The sequence below is a fragment of the Labrus bergylta genome, chromosome 14, assembly GCF_963930695.1.
Source record: "Labrus bergylta chromosome 14, fLabBer1.1, whole genome shotgun sequence".
Lineage (NCBI taxonomy): Eukaryota > Metazoa > Chordata > Actinopteri > Labriformes > Labridae > Labrus > Labrus bergylta.
In genome coordinates this window covers 28,353,236-28,373,652 of record NC_089208.1, presented here as the reverse complement: position 1 = coordinate 28,373,652, position 20,417 = coordinate 28,353,236, and the positions used below count along the sequence as shown (strand labels likewise).

The following is a 20,417-nucleotide window of genomic DNA, read 5'->3' as shown; positions in this document are numbered from 1 at the left end:
TGCTATGTAAAGTGAGCATCAGAAGTTACTAATCACATTCATACAAATTCATAGTCCGCCAAATTGGGGTTAAGTGTTTTACCCAAGGACATGTTGGACGTCCGGCTGCAGGAGCTGGGGCTCGAACCCCCAACCTTCTGGTTAAGATACGACTAAAGATACCAACTGAACCACAACCCCTAATCTCATTATGCTTCAACAAAAAAAATGTGACAATGTTTGCTTTATTGGAAGGAATAAGCAACAACTTTAAAAATTACCACCAATAACAACTTAGCATTTTTTTCAAACACCTTTATTGGCAATAGAAAACTCAATGTAAAACATTAAAGTTTAAATAAAAAAGCTTAATAAAGTAACTCAGCCTGGAGCATGGATAGTTCTGAGTTCAAGTGTTAGGTTGCTGCATGTTGACAGGAACTAGCATGAATTACATAACAGCCCCAGAGAGCTCTTTTACCCAGGAGATGCGCTTCATGTCTGGTGTTACATCACTGAACATTAAAGCCTACTTTACTTATGAGTGAGTAATCATTACATTATATTTCTTAAGTTTTTCCCCCAGCTTTTTTCACCCTTGCAGGATGCTCTTGTTGAAACTGAAGTTGGAGTTGTACATTTGGTATCCAATGAAAGCCACCAATGTAAGACAGATGGCTCCAACAATGCCCGCAACCACAGAAACAGCCACCATCGTACTGTTCAGGTGAGCCTGCTGAGCACCTGTAGTGAGGAAGAAGACACCATAGTAAGCTCATTATAGTTTAGATAAATGTAAAGTTTATATCCTGATGAGCATAATGGAAGCTGTACAACATATTTATGTCTTAAACTGTCAAGCCAATTGGTTTCCCTACATTATTTTATTCGTCTTACAGTAACAAGAGATCCTTCTCTCTATTTGTGTTTGGCAGATTATCAAGTTCTGGAGCCGTATTCACAAAGTATCCGAGTACAAAGAGTTGCTCCTAAGTGACAAAATTCTTTAAAAATTCTAAGAATCATCGACATTTATTCAGAATTTCCTCAAGAAGAGTATTCTCAGAGTGTTTGAATACAAGGCTTTGTTGTTAGAGATGGAGAAAATCTTGTCTAAGCTTACTGTATGTTCATCCACTACTTTCACATATTTGGGGATTTTAAGGATTTCCAGGCACTTAAAAGGTTGACATTACTACAATGTATTTCTTATAGGTGCAGTTTATGCTTGATGTCCACCAAAATACATGTTTTTGACAACTTAACACAGAGGAGCCACAGTACAGCAACTCAAACAAATAGTGATGCAAACAAACAAGGCAGCAGCATTTTTCTCTGTGACTTCATATTTACTGATACACACGTGAGACTATTTTCTACAAGTACAAATTCCAGTGTCAAACCTGCTCAGCAGTTTTGTTTCCAAAAATACTTTCATAAACTTGTCCTCTGCCACAGAAATTACTGTTATTTGTCAATAAAGTTTGGTGGCTTTGAAGTGAATGAGTTGATCGGGAAAAGGTTCTTAATTAAAAAAAATTCCACCTCATATTCATTGTGATTAATTAATCATTTATCTTTAGGGCTGGATTGAAAAATGCTAATTGGCCCACATAGCGTTGTCAGCGGCTAACGAGCCAATGAAGTTTGTTGAACCAGGCTATAAGCACGTTCTGCTGTAAAATAAAATGGCATTTAGCCTAATAGTGGACTTAATAGGGATCCTTGGTTTTTGCATTTACCACTGGAGGTTGCCAGTGCCTTATCCTTACCAAATACTTAGATAGGTTTAGGCCCTTAAACAGCTTAGCTAGAGGTGGGACAACTCCATAGGTTGGGTTGAAATATTAAATTGTTGCCAGTTATTGGTACACAAACATTAATTTCATGGTTTGAAGTGCTGTGTTTGTTGTATTTGCTCTGGTAGCTAATCTTTATGGCTGTATTGAAAGCTGTTTCAATGCCTTTTGGGGCATAAATAATAATAATTTAAAAAACAAAATGCTAAGTGGCCCACAGAGCAGTGCCATCGGCCTATGTCCGAATCCCGTCTCCTCCCTTCCACCCTTTGACCTCTCCTGCTCCATATCATGAAAGAGTGAGGATAAAGAAAAGTAGGGAATGAAGTCCAAAGAAAGTCCAGACTGTCGTAGTCATGGCCTGACGCTGAATCAATAAGCTAACGAGCTAACGGTAGCCTAGCTAAGCAGGGAGTGACTCAGGTCTGTATGTTAGCATGTTAGCATACATACAAGGCAGTTACATTACAAGGCTAAGGGTTTTCTTTATAAAGATGTTTGAAAAAACTGTTTCATAGGTTAAAGCTGTAGCTCTTGTGCGTTACAATATAAATATAATGTAGGGAAGGTTGTAAAAGTAGGCTTATAATACCACACTGAGAAAGTACTTTTTACTAGTTTATTGATTTTTACAGCTGCATATACTGTATGTTTACGTGTCGCCTAGCGGTTTATCGAATTTAAAATAAATTCTTATTTTCAAGCCCCCCAACCCTTAACATAGGCTACACCTCATCAAATATTAACATACACTCTGTCAGTCACTCTCTTTGCTTACAAATTCCTATACCTATTCTATACTCAGAATTTATCTCAAACATTGGCTGCAAACTAAAGAATAGCCTAGCCTTTGTGTGTGCCAACAAATTGAAAACAAAAACCACCCACTTATTTGGAGAAATCAATTCAAGGTGAGACTCTAATGTGATGTCTGGTGTAAATTCATTTTAGCCTTGCTTGCTTTAACCTTAAAGTCCTACAAAATGTACAGTACACTGGCTGCTGAAGTGTAGTGGAGTATTAAACATAAAGTTCCATCCATTCAAATATACTTAGGCTACTCAAGTTAAGTTTTTAAATGAAAATTTGTAATATAATACAAATGGTAAATGGACATGAGCTTGTTTAGCACTTTCTAGTCTTGTCTTCTGACTACTCAAAAGCTCTTACAACGCAGGTCACAGCCACACATTCACAAACTGATCAATCATCCATCAGTATTACTGAAGCAGCGGGAGCAATTTGGGTGAAGTGTCTTAACTGGACACATCAGCAACTGGGGATCGAACCCCAGACCTATCGGTTGAGAGACCAAGGACTCTACAGCCGCTACACTATTAAGATACTTCTCAAGATTAATTTGATTTTATACATATAATGTATTTCAAGTAGGCCTATATAAATAATGAAATATAATCAATTCTGGCCTATAGCAGCGTTTTTATACTTTTTTTTTTTTTTACTTTTTTTTTTTTACAAACTTCCAGTTGGAAGAGGTAGTTTACAGGTGTGTTGTACTCAATTGGTCGCGTGGGGCCGTTTTGAGCCAAGAATGCCTGGGGCCATTTTCACCCCAGTCCAGTCCTGTGTACATACAACCAGTATTATCATTTGATATTGTTCTCCAATCTTGTCTTTTAAAGGAATACAGGAATGAAGTCATGCTGGCAGTGAAACATACCTCCAGGAGCCACCAGATTCCCTGTGGAGAAACAGAGACAGGTATGATTCAGCAAAAGTGTAACTGTGTTGTGATCACAGCAGTATCTCTGAATTCTTAGATGCCTAAATAGACCGTTCACGTTCTCACCTTGGTCCGTGCGGATGGTGATGGGGCCTGAGCTGATGGTGGCCATGTCGCTCACAGTGGTACCCTGGTTGTTGCTGGCACCCCGGCGTCTCCTTGAGTTGGTGCTGGATGAGCAGTTCTGCAGGGGAAATATTTAATCACCATTTTGGTTTGCACAATTTTTCCAGGCAAAAGTAAAGGCAAGGAGTTAACCAATAACAATGCTTTATTAAGAAACTTAAAGAAAGCAGGAATTATAAAATCTAAAAATACTAAAGTTTAGCCTCTGTGGTGTAACAAGCGGGAGGCAGACTGACCTTGAGGCTTGGGCAGATGTTGTTCACACACAGTCTGGTGGCACAGTGGACATAGTAGGTGGAGAAGATTGCCTCGCTTTGAGTGAAGCGGAAAGCCTCGAAGGAGAAACGTGCTTCCTGCTGCGCCCCGTTGATTCCCATCACTGTCTGGGTATCCTGGTTACAGCTTGGGGGACAGTTTTCTTTTAGCCATCAGTTGTACAAACATTCTGATTGGCAGACAGAAAAACATGAATTCTTGACCCCTTTTTTTCAAATAGTATAGCTCATCCAACCCTATAGTGCTGTGATTGTGATTGCATTGAGAGCATGTTCATATCTGCTATAAAAATTGGCATTTAATATGGGAGCTAATATGGATTCTATGGTGTTACTGTGGTGCAGTGCATTAATTGTTGTTCAGTTCTCCATGTATACTGCATCTGTCCCTGCCAAATCAACCAGAGGGGAAAAAACAACTGCAGGTTTTTCACACTTTTGTGTTTGCCACTGTAGGTTGTCACTTGTGTTGGACTGTTGGTGCCTTATCTTTACCAACTATACTAATGTTAACCACACACCTGGATAGGTTTAGACTCTTAAACAGCTTAGTTAGAGGCAGCACAACTTCATAGGTTAGAATATTTCAAATATTAGGTTCAAATATTAAATTGTTGCCAGTTGGTTTCAGTTGGTACAAAAACATTAATCTCATGGTTTGAAGTTGTGTGTTTATTTGTTCTGGTAGCTATTAATAGCTAACAATACAAAAGACTGTAGGGGACTACGTGGAACTTTATTGGGATAAAATGAAGTGTTCTCAGGGCTCTGTTTAATTTCTTGTGGATGAAAATAGATCAACACTTGGGCTTGCAGTATTATGTTAAATAAGGAAGACAGTGATATATAGCTTAATGCTGAGTCCTCTCTGAGGGCTGCTGACTCACCCAACAAAGAGATCGTGAAATGTGGTGTTGACAGGGAAAGGTGAGGCTGTGGCATAACATCGGTCCAGGAGCACGTTAAATCTGTAAGAGGAGTTTTGGTAACAGCACAGATCAGTACAGTTGGTAAGGGTCTTCTTAAAAAATACTTCATTGGATTAGAAAAACCAGGTACTAGTCAACAAAATGTCAGTATGTTCTTTATAAAAAAATAACATTTCAAGTAACTGAAAGAATTGTACAATGTGTAAGCAGCGTTGCTCAGACCCATGTGAAGTGTGAAGTACCTGTTAGTGAGGTTTGATGCCTTCACTTCCACAAAGATCCTGGTCTTCAGCTCCAGGCCTCCTTGAGGGACCTGCAGTGTCCTGGAGTACTTTTCATCCTGAAGGCCAAGTGAGGAAAGGATTTTGTTTAGACTGATTGGGGCAGATCTTTCTGACATAATGCGTTATGTATCACTTTAAACGTACTCGTCCCGAGGGGCTGCAGGAGGTGGGATACCTCGCTAAACTTACCGAGTACAGTTGCATGCTCAGTGTGCTGATGAAACTCCCATTATTGTCTTTGACTGCCAGGTTGACTGCAGACCTGTTGGACAGAAAAAACAGTTCTTTAAGCAGCTGTAATGCATTCAGGGAAAAACCCCAAGTCAACAACAACCAGGTCATCTTCCATCTAATACATGATACACAGATGAGTATTACACACCTCCTTCGGCAACACTCATGACCTGACTAACCCAGATAAATATGTGAAGCAGCATGTTCAAGTCACCTTCTGAGAAATAACAAAACTAGGTGACAACAGAAATGATGGTTCAGCTACATGATTAGGTCTGCTTTGAACTGTTTGGGTTTACCAGTCTGTTGGCCTTCTTCTTAATACAAACTGGAAAGACAAAACTCAAAGTTTCCTTTAAAGGCTTAATATGTGATTTTTTGATCCAGCAGATGCCGCCCTCCAGCATGAAACCAAAACAACTCGCGCTGCATTGTTGTGTTAGCATGCTAATTCTAGCGATCTTTATTATGCTCGTATCTTCACACTGCATGTAAATTTACCTGAAATGAGCGTGATCTAGAAACACAGTTAAGCAGTGACTACAGTATGTTATTCTTCTTTTCTCTAGTCCCTCAATTAAACAACTTTTATACACGAGGGGAGGAGTCAGCCGGCTGTCCGGGCGATGTAAACAAACTGAAGATAGGACTCTGAAAACTCTGAAAACATCACAGACAGTGGGACTCAGGTGTTACACCCATTGTAGACAGTCATGACTCACAGAGTTATTTTCAGAGGATATACTTGATTTATATTATATTTAAGTGTGAAAAATCACATATAAATACTTTAAATCAGAATACTTTTAGAGGAAAAATCAAGCTGCAACCTTCAGTGATGAAAATGAAACCAGTGCAGAAGTGCAAAAAAAAAAAAATCAAAACAACTTGTGAATCTTTCAAACAGCTAGCTTATGTGAAGAGGGATTGATACAGTATGTGCTCTTTATGTTTATCTTAAGATAATCAGTCTAATCAATCTTGGAATAGCACACATGATTATTTTCTTTACAGTGAATGTGTCTTACACGCTCATCTGAGTGTTGTTGACCAGGTACTGCAGCGGGTAGCGGCAGGAGAACTGGTACATCACCTCCTGGTGGTAGGTGATGGCCCCTGTGCTGGGGTCCTCAGAGCACACCATACCAGAGATATTGATGTACTGGACGTTGGAGAAGTCGGCAAAAACTCCAGTTCCCGCCTCCTGAGTGACCTGTGAGGAAAGGGTTAGTTAATCAAGAATGTGTGGTGTGAATGGATCTGCTGCTGCTGAGTGTTCTGAGGTTTAACGTACTGTGAGCTTGCTGGAGCAGGCTGTGATGCTCTCCTCTGTGATGGAGAAGTTGAATTTGACCACAGGAGGGTCTGCAGTCCAGTCAGCATTCCCTTTACACTGGTGTTTAGAGTGCTCTGAGTTGAGGGACAGCAGAGACTCGTTGTATCCGTTGAAATAGACGGGACACAGGAGGATCTGGAGGTCCACCGTCTGAGAGCCACAGAGGACCTCCATGTCTGAGTTAGCTGAGTAATCAGACCACAATCAGGTTAGGATGTTGAACATGTTGACAGATTACTCTAACCCTGACTTCTTAAAGGGACAGGCCACCATTTAAACACATGTTATATTGTCATGACTTTGAAGCCTGTGAAAACAATTGTACAGTGTTTTTAACTTTCAATTGTAAAGTTAAAATCTTCAGAGAAAAGTTGTCATTTGCCTTAAATTTATGGTTAGCATCAAAAGACAAAGAAAGTTTTGATGCAGTTTTAACTGTTAGCTACTGATCATGAAAAATTATGGACTCAATGAATCTGTACATCTTATTGTCTTTGTAGCATTCATGTAGTTTCTACGGTACAATTTAACAAATAATGAAGACACATGCTCAGTTGTTCCATCTTTCATTTGGAACGTCGGGGGTTCGATCTCCAGCTCCTGCAGCCACATGTCCGATGTGTCCTTGGGCAAGACACTTAACCACAAGTTGCTTCTTCTGCTTTGTCGGTGACATATGTATGTGTATGAATGAGATTATTTACTTCAGATGGTCACTTTACATAGCAGTCTCTACCATCAGTGTGTGACTGTGTAGGTGTGACCTGTGGTGTAAAAGCACTTTGAGTAGTCAGAAGACTAGAAAATGCTTTTCCAGCTCAAGTCCATTTACCATTCACACAAGTTGTAAGAAGGACTTTTCAACTCAGGAAATGGGGCCGTCAGTCATTTTTTTTATCTTTGTTTAGAACTGTATTTCATTTTTTTTTTTTTGATCAGTAATATTTGTGTTTAGGCTGGGTATACACTGCACGATTGTATAAATGTTGTCGTGGAATGTCATCTCTCACTGTACAATTGAATTTTTGAAGACGCATAACAAAAGCTCATGATTTATATGCTCCCACTGTACGGACCAATTGTCAAATATAACCTGAGCACCCACACTGTACAACTTAAATTTTGAAGAAGCACTGACAATTAAGTTTAGTTCCTTTGAGAACCCCGAACAGGCAAAGTTGAAGTCAGCTGTGTATTTCAGTCTACAAACACTGCCAAAAACGCTCTGGCTGTCTCACATGAACACACACTCAGCATCACCAAAAAACACAAACTAACGCTAAATCATAAAAAATATTGCCATCATTTTATGTCCTGCAGCCGGTGCAAACTGACTTTATGCCTGTGTCGGTGAGATCTAATGAAACTGCTTTATTATGTGTTCAGGAGTGCAGATGTGAAAACACATTTTATGTGTAAACGTGAATATTTTCTGTGCAAAAAGTTTAAGGCTGTGCTGTGCAATAGTGTGCTGTTTAATGTGTTTATAGTGTGCTGAAAAATTCCATTTGTGACTTTTTTTTATGTGTGTGATTTGGAGATATTCAACCTTTAGGGACAAGTTAATCTGTCTTTGCTTTTTGTTTAACTTCAACAGCTCAATTTAAAAAAAATTGTCAGCTCGCAGACTGTAACATACCTCGCCTGAGATAACCAGGCTGCCACTGAGCTGAGGCATACTGGGTTGCAGAGAAAGAAAGTAGTGTGTGGGGGGGGGGGGTTGTCTGACCTGGACTTCTAAATGTAGAGTGTCCATTGCAGGCATTTTGACCCTGGGCGATAAGTAGAGTAGCAAGTTGATATGTCAGAAGCACCAGCCACATTGTCCTCTTACTGCGGAAAAAAAAGTGGACAAACATCAGAGGAGCTCAGGATCACCACTCCAGCAGATCAGGTTAAAGAACTCAAAACAACCATTCTGATTCTGTCACAAATACTGACACAACAACGTAAACACACTCCATCAATAAGATACATTTATTGATTTATTTTGTGAATTGTAGGTTTATTTACTTTATCAGGTCTAAGATAACCTTTTCAATAAAACTATTAGAGAAGTCAAGACTTATTTTTTAATTGTAATAATACATGTTACTGTATCCTTTAACTATTTATAACCTTAATCTAAAATATGAAATGTAAACTCAAGACTCCATCTGCAGGAAAGGGCCCATTTCCTTCTCAAATGTGGTGACTTATGAGTATTAACTGGAATGAGATTGATATTTATAAGCAAAGTATTCATGAAAGTAATACTTTAGTAGTAAAGTTTTAAACAGTGAAGAAATGTAAAAATACCCTTTTACAAACACTTAATAAATCAATTTAAAGTCATCTTAAATCAGTACCAAGAGCTATGAAGATTTCATATCTGTCTTATCAGCATTTTTTAATAACTATGAAAATCATTTACAAATAGTAGTCTCAAAGCTCTGAGTAAGATTAGGTTTGTTTTGATCTAAAAAAGTCTGGATCATCCTCCTTATCCCTGAAGAGGGATGGATTCAGACTGGAATACAGGGAAACCTTGACTTCAACATTTTTACAATGTACATTTTGAAGTCATTTTTTGACTTCAAAATGTACTTTTGCTTCAGTGACAAAGTACATAATATGCAAATAAGGGTTGTAAAACATAAAATTATAGTTCTTCGTCACACATTTTCACCAAAAAGCATCATTACCAAACATTTAATATCTCATTTAAAGAGCTGTGAGGATTTTTCAGTTTGTCTTGATTTTGGCGCCCCCTGTGGAAGTCCCCTTTCAGGCATTAGAGTCCTTAAAGCAATAATCTTTTTTTTTAGGTATGTTATCCAACAGAAGATTGTGTTATTAGCCACCAGGCCAACTTTCAGTAATGGAAAAACTGCTCAGTATATAAAGTTAAGTTTTCAAAATCATGACTAATGAAGCAATAATCTCTGCTCTGGGATGCTGTGGGAAAAACTGCTGAGACCTGACAATGGATTGTTCATTTGGCTGCACTATTGGACCTGTCCAGCTCTACATGTTTGAGCCATCAGAGCCAGAATCAGAACCTGAGGGTCTAACCAACCACATTTATGTAAGTTAGCTTAGCAATTTGTAATGTTAGCCTATTATTGAGTATTTTTTTAAAGGTACATTTTTTGTCTTTTTATGCCTTTATTCAGAAACAGGACAGTGGATCGAGTCAGAGATCGGGGGAGGGAGAGTAAGGAAGAACCAAAGGTCAGGTTTGAACCAAGGCCGCCCACCTTCTAGGACTCAGGCCTCTGTACATGGGACTAACCACAAGGCACCCCTGTTATTGAGTAATATGAATACAAATCAAGGTACCCCAGTGCATTATTGAGCTCCCATTAGGCCCTGCCTCCAAAATCCTGAATGTAACTGTGATGAAAACTTTCTAATAGTCTTAAAACAATAATTCAACTGAACAGAACTTGTATATTTTGTTGGGAGACCGATTTCTGACTTTAGAATTAACTTTATAGAAATGATCAATTTAGTCACTGATGGTTTGCTTTTGTAGGTCATATAAAGGCTTCAGCATTCAATTCAGTCTGTTTTCTATCCAGTTAAAAACTCCTCACAGGAGATTTGAATTTGATGAACGACAGATCATCAAAGAATTAAAACCGTTTTCAAGTGGCAATAACTGTCAACAATGAACACTTTTGTTGGCTAGTTGTGTAAAAAGTAAAATTTCAATCAAAGTTAACAAACTGCTCCAAACCAGAAGCTCCTAATGGGATTAATACAAAAGCTTAAATAATTAAACTGAAGTGAGAAGTTGCAGATAAAAGATTAAAAACATCTTATTAGAGTTGTATCTTACCTTGTGTGGATGACAAGTTGCCACACCTCTTCGCCTTAGTATGTCTTTACTACGTCTGCTCTCACCTTCATCACCCTCAGTCCTTTATAGTGACCTCCTTTCCAGCCAACAGGAAGCCCCCCTGAAAGAAGAAGAAGAGTACAGAGCCACACCAGCCCGCTGGATCATCTGACAGAGGCAGAACAATGGCTGAACCTTTATGTGGTGTGCTCCGTCTGCAGGAACATTATGTCCAGTAGGTATAAATCTAACTTGTCATATGAGCGATGACTTCAGCTGCCTGACATTTTAATGTAACCTCACTACACATGGATTCATTATAGAACAGCACTGCAAAAAACTCAAATCCAAGAAACTGTATTGGTCTAATTTCTTGATTAAAATATCTCATTACACTCATTTTTAACCCACATGTGACACTGACATGTCCAGATAAAAATCTAATTTCAGGATAAAAAACACAAGAACTATGGCCTGCATTACCAATAATCAATAAAATAATCTGACAATGGGGCAATCAAACATTTTGAGAGAGAGAAAAAATAAATGTACTATCTAAATTAGTTAGTACATCTCATTTCAGGTACATTTTAAATGAACCCAATGGCAGATCTTTTTACATATTCTGACCAATACAGGTTTTGATCTCAGGTTTTGATTTTTATATCTGGAAACAAGAGTTTTATATGGACTTGTCAGGTGAATGTGGTTTAAAATAAGTGACCAAAACACTGGCTTAGATTTGAGTTATTTTTGGTAAGAAAATATAGGAAAAAAATACCTCTTTACAAAGGGGCAATGCTGCTCTTATTTTATTTATTTTTTCCGTTGATTATTGCTTGGACTAAAAGAAAAAGTTGTTGGTTTTTCTATACACCAAAAATACAATAATAAATACTTTTTCCCAGAAATGTATTGCAAGTACAACAAACAGATCAAATCCACGGAAACCTTTTAAATCCCTTAAGCCAACCTCTCCTGAATCATTACATAACAATAACATAAAGACTGGCTTTATTAGACATTTTTATGTAAGAGCACCAAAAAAGGGGAAAGTTAGGATTCACTGACGAGTCGTCTTTTTGGTCACATCTCCCCACTTGTGCCAGGGGCTATCCCTCTTTGTTAAGAAATTAGGTCTCCAACACATCATATCACATTGGGACAGAAAGGCACACCCTGTCAAACAAAACCTGGACAACTGTCACCTGACCTCGAATCCCCCCACATGCCCTCCAAAAAACCCTGAGACCTTGTTCTAACAATGGGGCTGAGATGAGCTTACACACAGCTTAGCATTAAGGAGGTGTCCTGTCTGTCATTTTCCCATTCAGCAGCCCTGAGTGCACCTGAGTGGGTAAGATATGGGATCTACTATATCTTAATCCTGCATGTAAAAACTTGTGCGTAAAATATATTTGATAAATTCATATCATGTAAAATCATCCTTCAAAAACGTTTTCATTCAGATCTGCATCCATCATGGGGATTTAACTGCTAAAAACTCATTGACAGATCTGTGTGTTTGTGCAATAGTTTATCCATTTACAGACAGTTGCATTAGTTCTTTGCAGACTATATGACTGCATTGACACGCTCACAAAGGATTTGAGCTTGAACTTTCTCCAGTGTGTCTCAATTCATTTCAAATATGTTTTATTTGCATGGGAAACATACGTTTACATTTCCAAAGGAAAAATGACAATTAAACACAAAACAAACCCTTTCCCCCTAGTGGTCACTAACTGTGTTAGCCATTTTCTACTAAATGCATGAGTTTCAATGCAATTGTTTCACATCACCCCAAGCAGCAGCAACCTCCGGTGTAGAAAAATGAGACCAATGCTGAAGTGGCCACTTAAGGCTCTTGACTGTGTAAAACCTGGATGTGGTCTAAAGCGACTCACCCAGTGGTTTCTGAGGCGGACTTTTGAAGGCCCATGCATGGCAGTCGTCGTATTATAAATGCTGACAATATGTGATGTTAAAGAAATTAACTTTTCAGACCAAATCAATCTTTTGAACCTGGCTGAAAACATGTTTATTTCTGCTGTTCAAAATGGATTTTTTAATATAGGGCGTTTTATGGGATTTCAAGGCAGCCTTAAGTAAATGGTTAATGGAAAATAGACTCAAGCTTGTAATGTTTAGCGCTTTTCTAGTCCTCTAACTACATACAGGTTTCACTTACTTATTCACTCCACATTCACACACTGATGGTAGAGGCTGCTGTGTAAAGAGTCCATCAGTATTAACTGTTAATCCATTCATACACATTCTCACACTAAAACAGGAGGTTGCCACTGGCTGCAAACGTCTCAAAAGACACTTACACAGCCACTTGAAATGTTGATTTCTATTTACAAGTACAATAACAGAATCTAAAAAACAGCTGTGCAGGATTGCTGGTTCATACAGTAAATGCACACATACACACACCCGTATAGTGACAATGTTCCTCTTTACAGTAAATATATGCAGATAGATCAATGATAACTTAAGATGAAAATAGAAAAAAAACAACATATAATGTAAGGCTGTAGATGATCAGTGCAGAAATACACATATCTCTCTCTATATATATATATATATATAGTGGGTACGGAAAGTATTCAGACCCCTTTACATTTTTCACTGTTTCATTGCAGCCATTTGCTAAAATCAAGAAAGTTCATTTTATTTCTCATTAATGTACACTCAGCACCCCATTTTCACAGAAAAAAAACAGAAATGTAGAAATTTTTGCAAATTTATTAAAAAAGAAAAACTGAAATATCACATGGTCATAAGTATTCAGACCCTTTGCTTAGTATTGAGTAGAAGCACCCTTTTGAGCTAGTACAGCCATGAGTCTTCTTGGGAATGATGCAACAAGTTTTTCACACCTGGATTTGGGGATCCTCTGCCATTCTTCCTTGCAGATCCTCTCCAGTTCTGTCAGGTTGGATGATGAATGTTGGTGGACAGCCATTTTCAGGTCTCTCCAGAGATGCTCAATTGGGTTTAGGTCAGGGCTCTGGCTGGGCCAGTCAAGAATGGTCACAGAGTTGTTCTGAAGCCACTCCTTTGTTATTTTAGCTGTGTGCTTAGGGTCATTGTCTTGTTGAAAGGTGAACCTTCGGCCCAGTCTGAGGTCCTGAGCACTCTGGAAGAGGTTTTCTTCCAGGATATCTCTGTACTTGGCCACATTCATCTTTCCTTCAATTGCAACCAGTCGTCCTGTCCCTGCAGCTGAAAAACACCCCCATAGCATGATGCTGCCACCACCATGTTTCACTGTTGGGATTATTTTGGGCAGATGATGAGCAGTGCCTGGTTTTCTCCACACATACCGCTTATAATTAAAGCCAAAAAGTTAAATCTTGGTCTCATCAGACCAGAGAATCTTCTCTCATAGTCTGGGAGTCCTTCATGTGTTTTTTGGCAAACTCTATGCAGGCTTTCATATGTCTTGCACTGAGGAGAGGCTTCCGTCGGGCCACTCTGCCATAAAGCCCCGACTGGTGGAGGGTTGCAGTGATAGTTGACTTTGTGGAACTTTCTCCCATCTCCCTACTGCATCTCTGTGAGCTCAGCCACAGTGATCTTTGGGTTCTTCTTTACCTCTCTCACCATGGCTCTTCTCCCACGATTGCTCAGTTTGGCTGGACAGCCAGGTCTAGGAAGAGTTCTGGTCGTCCCAAACTTCTTCCATTTAAGGATTATGGAGGCCACTGTGCTCTTAGGAACCTTGAGTGCTGCATAAATTACTTTGTAACCTTGGTCAGATCTGTGCCTTACCACAATTCTGTCTCTGAGCTCCTTGGGCAGTTCCTTCGACCTCATGATTCTCATTTGCTCTGACATGCACTGTGAGCTGTAAGGTCTTATATAGACAGGTGTGTGCCTTTCCTAATCAAGTCCAGTCAGTTTAATTAAACACAGCTGGACTCCAATGAAGGAGCAGAACCATCTCAAGGAGGATCAGAAGAAATGGACAGCATGTGAGTTCAATGAGTGTCACAGCAAAGGGTCTGAATACTTATGACCATGTGATATTTTAGTTTTTCTTTTTTAATAAATTTGCAAAAATTTCTACATTTCTGTTTTTTTTCTGTCAAGATGGGGTGCTGAGTGTACATTAATGAGAAATAAAATGAACTTTTTTGTTTTTAGCAAATGGCTGCATTGAAACAAAGAGTGAAAAATGTAAAGGGGTCTGAATACTTTCCGTACCCACTGTATATATCTCCATCTCTCTCTCTCTCTCTTTCTCTCTCTCTCTCTGTATATATATATCTCCATCTCTCTCTCTCTCTCTCTCTCTCTCTCTCTCTCTGTGTATATATATCTCCATCTCTCTCTCTCTCTCTCTCTCTCTCTCTCTCTCTCTCTCTCTGTATATATATATCTCCATCTCTCTCTCTCTCTCTCTCTCTATCTCTCTGTGTATATATATCTCCATCTCTCTCTCTCTCCCCCCCCCTTTCTCTGGTTTCTGTTACCATGACTTCAGGGCACAACCTTGATTCCATTTACCGTATTGGTCCGAATATAAGACGACCCTGATTATAAGACGACCCCCGTTTTTCAACACTCATATTTAGAAAAAAAGATTTGCAGACCAGATCTTGTTTTTGTAAAGAACTTTTTTTAAAGAACTTAATTTTATTTGAAAATAACAATATTAAAAACACATTGAATTAAACACCTGTTGTATTAATAATTATAATAATAATTAACATACCGTATTTATCGGTATAGACCTACGGCACTTTTCAAAACAAAGTGTTTCACAAGGGCGAACTATGTACAGTATGATTCAACATTAAAATCGATTAACAATCAAACAATATTATCAACATGTTTTTAACATTTTTAAATAACAGAGGAAATACAGGCAACGTTTTTAACTAAACTACCGCTAAACTAAAACTCTCCAAACTTCTCCTCCGATGTCTCCTATTCCTCACACACGTCCTCCGCCCCGCTGTGTTTTCTCTCACTGTCATCACTCCCCTGCTCCTCCCAGAGCGCGTCATGTGTGTTGACATTTAAAGGGACAGGCGAACAATTAGAGCTGCGCTCTGAATACTAGACCCCGAATATAAGACGACCCGACTTTTTCGGACCTGTTTCGATGGGGAAAAAGGCCGTCTTATATTCGGACCAATACGGTAATTCCTGATTGAAGCCGCTCCTTTCAAGGTAACATGATCTGCATGACAACACCAGGATATAACACTTTACAAAAAGGCTTCCATATACTCATTCTGCACATGCTCAGTAACACCCTCTCCCATCTAGATATTCAAGTATTGAAAAAAAAAACTTGTACCGTAAGTTATTTTTTAAACACTTTTTATTTTAATAACGTACTGCCCCAAACTTTATTATAAATAGTCCAAATTAAAGAAACTGACTTACAGTTAACTTTAGCTCACTTAAATGACAGAGAGTAAGTTATTTTAAACATTGGTACTGGCCAGTAATTAAGTAACTTACCTGATTTTCACAATCGGTTCCTCTCCAGTAGCCATGGTCACAAAAAGTTGCAATCATCACCAACATATATGAGATGAGAGATGAGATGAGATTCAACTTTATTGTCATTACACATATACAAGTATAGAGTAACGAAATGAGGTTTGGCATCTCACCAGAAGTGCAAATAAGCAGAAAGTGCAAGAGTCTGTGCTATGTACAGTAATTACAAAATTTACAGATGTAGACTAAAAAAAGTGAATTATTAGGTATATCTGGATGGCTGGATTAATGGGATGCAATAAATATAAATAAATGCTATAAATAAGTAATGCTACAAAATAAGTGTATTCTTAGGATTATAATATACAGAATTAAGGTGCAGTGAGCATGCTATACTAATAATATACAGATTAAGATGCAGTGAGCATGCTATACTAGTTTACAGATAATATAAAGAATATGGACATAATATGAACATACTATAATACAATAATACAGATGGATGAGAGATGTGTGTGTGTGGCCAGGAGGAGTGGTGAGGGGATGATGGGTGTGAGGTGATATGCAGGGGAAAGGGGGGGGGGGTCAGCAGGGGGTGGAGAGAGAGAGGGAGAGAGAGAGAGAGAGACAGAGTTCAGAGAGAGGGGGGTAGAGTTCAGTAGAGAGACAGCTCTGGGGAAAAAGCTGTTCCTCAGTCTGCTGGTTCTGGTCCGGAGGCTTCTGAAGCGCCTGCCGGAGGGCAGGAGGGTAAACAGTCTGTGGGCAGGGTGGGAGGAGTCTTTAAGGATGCCGTGAGCTCGCCGCAGACAGCGTTTTCTTTGGACATCCTCAATGGCAGGAAGTGGACACCTTGTGATGCGCTGGGCGGTTTTTACCACCCGCTGTAGCGCCTTACGGTCTGCGACAGAGCAGACCGTACTATACTATTACTATATTTTTAAAGTAATACATACATGTATTTACACAAGACTTCTTTGTGTTTATTAACCAAATATGTTAAAATACTCAATTCAACAGCAGTTTATAACATTTGCACATAAACTTGAAGTATAGGCTTATATTCACATACAGTCAAAATCTTTATTTTATTACATTATACTTTGACAATATTGCTTTTCACATCTCATCAGATTGAAATCATGTCTATTAGTGGGGTTTCAAAGATATTTACAGAAACACCAGATATTCCTTCATACTAAGCAGGGGCCCAGTGAGTGAAGTTAATGAGTGATTTTAAAAGTTATTATTGGTGTGTACGAACATGCATCCTTTCCCCCATGCATGTTCACTCCAAATTTCAGATTTTAAGCCACAATGCATTCCCTGACAGTCCCATAAGATTAAGGACAAAAATCAAATGGACTACCGACTACACTATTAACACTGGTATTTAATCACAGCTTTAATCTCATCATGATTCAACTGTGACAATACCTGATGGTCATTTTCCAAGGTGCATAAAACTCTATGGCAGAAAGCGAATGAGGTGTGCTCAGTTTAAGAGCAGTTAGACTTACATTCGTTCACTTTATTTAATGATTTTATAAACGTTTTATAGCTTAGACAAAAGAGAAACAACGTCTTAAAATAAACTAGCAGGCTACAGTTTTGATGAATGTCAATACATTGAAGGATTAAGGCTCGGGTTCATTCTCTCCCACAGTGGCAAAGGTGCACAATCACAAACGAGTAAACAGTCGACACAGTGAATCATGTTGGCGGTGATTTTGGTGACAGACTTTCTGGTGTCGAGCCCGTGTCCGCCTCTATTTAGAGCTGGTGTACTTGGTCACGGACTTGGTGCTCTCGGACACGGCGTGCTTGGCCAGTTTCCCGGGCCCAGCAGGCGGTCTGGACCTCCCTGGACGTGATGGTGGAGCGCTTGTTGTAGTGAGCCAGACGGGACGCTTCTCTCAAATATATCGCTGACAAAATAATTCATGATACCCCATGGCCTTGGAGGAGATTCCCGTGTCTGGGTGCACCTGCTTCAGCACTTTGTACACATAAATAGCACAGCTTTCTTTCCCCTTTCTTTTGTGTTTTGATCACAGCCTTTATTGGAGCCCTTCTTGGGCGCAGGGGCAGACTCTGCAGGGTCAGGCATTTTCTCTTTCGCTTTACTGTCAGTGAATATATATTATATTTACAGTCTATGGTGAGTGATAGGAAGGGGCACAGCGCTGGGTACCACCTCGTCTTCTGTCCTTTATTTATAACATGACTGCGCAAATGAGCCTGTGCCGTTCCCCCTTTGTGATTGGAGCATAGTACACCGGCGGACAGTCATTACAAGAAGACGCGCTGCGCCATTGGCTCGTCCGTTTCAGTTTCACCCCACCAATCCGGAGAGACTGTGCGGTTTATATGCGTTTAGTATTACGTAAAGGGTGAAGCGTTTTCGCTTAGTGTGTATCAGACAACATTCTCGACCGGCTCCTTTTTTTAACAATCATGTCTGGCAGAGGAAAAACCGGAGGTAAAGCCCGAGCAAAGGCCAAATCCCGGTCCTCCCGTGCCGGCCTCCAGTTCCCGGTGGGCCGTGTCCACAGACTACTGCGCAAGGGGAACTATGCGGAGCGCGTCGGCGCGGGGGCACCTGTGTATCTGGCGGCCGTGCTGGAGTATCTGACTGCTGAGATCCTGGAGTTGGCAGGCAACGCAGCCAGGGACAACAAGAAGACCCGGATCATCCCCCGCCACCTCCAGCTGGCTGTGCGCAACGACGAGGAGCTCAACAAGCTGCTGGGCGGAGTGACGATCGCTCAGGGAGGCGTGCTACCCAACATCCAGGCTGTCCTCCTCCCAAAGAAGACGGAGAAACCGACCAAGAGCAAGTAAAAGACTCCCCCACGGGCCCCGGGGCCACTTCCATATCAGTGTGTGATTTTTGGATAAATAACCTTTCACATAGGAGGACGGTGTTTGCTGTTGTTGTTCCTACAATGAAAACAGACACTGGCCTCTCATCAGAGCTATTCATAGACTGCACTGTGATGTTGTTGGCTCTGGAAAATGGAGGAGCTTTCTGAAGGCTGGGATGGTGAAGGCCGTGGATAAAACATGTTCTCAGTATGGACCAATTTTTGAATCGAAGAGGTTGTATTAGTTTTCACAGTGCTGCTACAAAACGTGCAAAATGTTCCATTGTTGTGTTGTTTTCTGTCATGTTCAATAAATGTCCTGTAGCCCTCTTTTGGCACAGTACGTAACATTTACTCTCTCTTTCTGATGTTGACATCCGGGGACTTTGTGGGTGAACAAATGGCATGGAGGATCATGACAGGCTGCAGCTTTAACATTTCAGAGAAGCAGTGATCCTCCATGGTTCACTTTCAGCTACATTCACTGTGTGTTCAAAAGAAACTGATTATCTCTTGATCAATACTCGTCTCGTTTTGGGTCATGATGGTTGTTTGTCAACAAAGTGATCATCTTTATTCTCTGCTTCAGCTGATAGATTATTGAAATATGTTATAGCAAATACTATGCTAAATAGTTGACTGATGTTGGTCTAAAACGTCTATTTTTCGTAACGTTTTACAGAAAGGCAGAGCTTCAATTGGTGCATGAATGAATGCAGGGTTTATTATGAATTCCTTTTGATCATCTTTAACAAATGAATACGTCTCAGTGACTTCCAGGCCACATTAATGATGCTCACCATAAAAGAATAACACACAGGGACTTCATTAACATTCAAATTATTCATGTAAATATATTAATGCAGCATGATCATTTGATGAAGGATCTCACATATTTAATTCAAAACAAACTTCACCAGGGATGTGATACTTCCAAACGTTTACTGGAATTTGATATTCAGTCTTGAAATGCATAATTTAACTAAAAAATAACCTTTGTCAGTGAGATTTGCGACTGCCTATGATCCGGGTTGGTTGTCACTTTATTTATGATTCTTGCATCTTTTACGATGGTCATTCCTAAAGCATGAGGTCCTTACAGTGAAATGGGTATCCATTTCATTCTTGTAATTTTTTATCAGCAGCCAGTTATTAACATCAAAGGCACTGATTAAAATCTTTTACTTGTAAAGAAGTTATTTTGCTGCTTTTGTCCTTTGCCGATCATGTCCCTGCTTCATGTTTCTGTGAGAACAGATGACCTGCTTTCACAGAAGCTGAGCATACTTATCAGTCTGAACTTACTCTCAGTCACGGTGAAGTAATCCCATTATGTCATGGTGATCATTTGTGAAAGGAGAACAGAAGGTATTTGTTTTAAAGTCTTTATATATGATTTTTCACACTTCAATATAATAGAAATCAAGTAGATCCTCTGAAAATAACTCTGAGTCATGACTGTCTACAATGGGTGTAACACCCAAGTCCCACTGTCTGTGATGTTTTCAGAGTTTTCAGGGTCCTATCTTCAGTCTGTTTACATCGCCAGGACAGCCGG

General features: G+C 39.6%; 2 protein-coding genes across 2 annotated transcripts; one reads left to right on the top strand and one right to left on the bottom strand.

Moving 5' to 3' along the window:
* Positions 1 to 571: 571 nt before the first annotated feature.
* si:ch73-261i21.5 (zona pellucida-like domain-containing protein 1) lies at positions 572 to 10,736 on the bottom strand. The gene is made up of 11 exons (XM_029279741.2): positions 10,530 to 10,736; positions 8,436 to 8,539; positions 6,665 to 6,891; positions 6,399 to 6,583; positions 5,326 to 5,398; positions 5,095 to 5,192; positions 4,811 to 4,891; positions 3,885 to 4,050; positions 3,589 to 3,706; positions 3,460 to 3,480; positions 572 to 723 (listed from the first exon to the last, which is right to left on the bottom strand). The coding sequence occupies exons 2-11, from the start codon at positions 8,527 to 8,529 to the stop codon at positions 572 to 574; spliced, it is 1,215 nt and encodes a 404-aa protein (XP_029135574.1). The 5' UTR covers positions 8,530 to 8,539; positions 10,530 to 10,736.
* A 7,594-nt stretch (positions 10,737 to 18,330) lies between these two features.
* On the top strand, positions 18,331 to 19,213 carry h2ax1 (H2A.X variant histone family member 1). Its single transcript, XM_020646032.3, has one exon. It carries the CDS (start codon positions 18,450 to 18,452, stop codon positions 18,834 to 18,836), a length of 387 nt encoding a protein of 128 aa, XP_020501688.1. The 5' UTR covers positions 18,331 to 18,449; the 3' UTR covers positions 18,837 to 19,213.
* Positions 19,214 to 20,417: the final 1,204 nt, after the last annotated feature.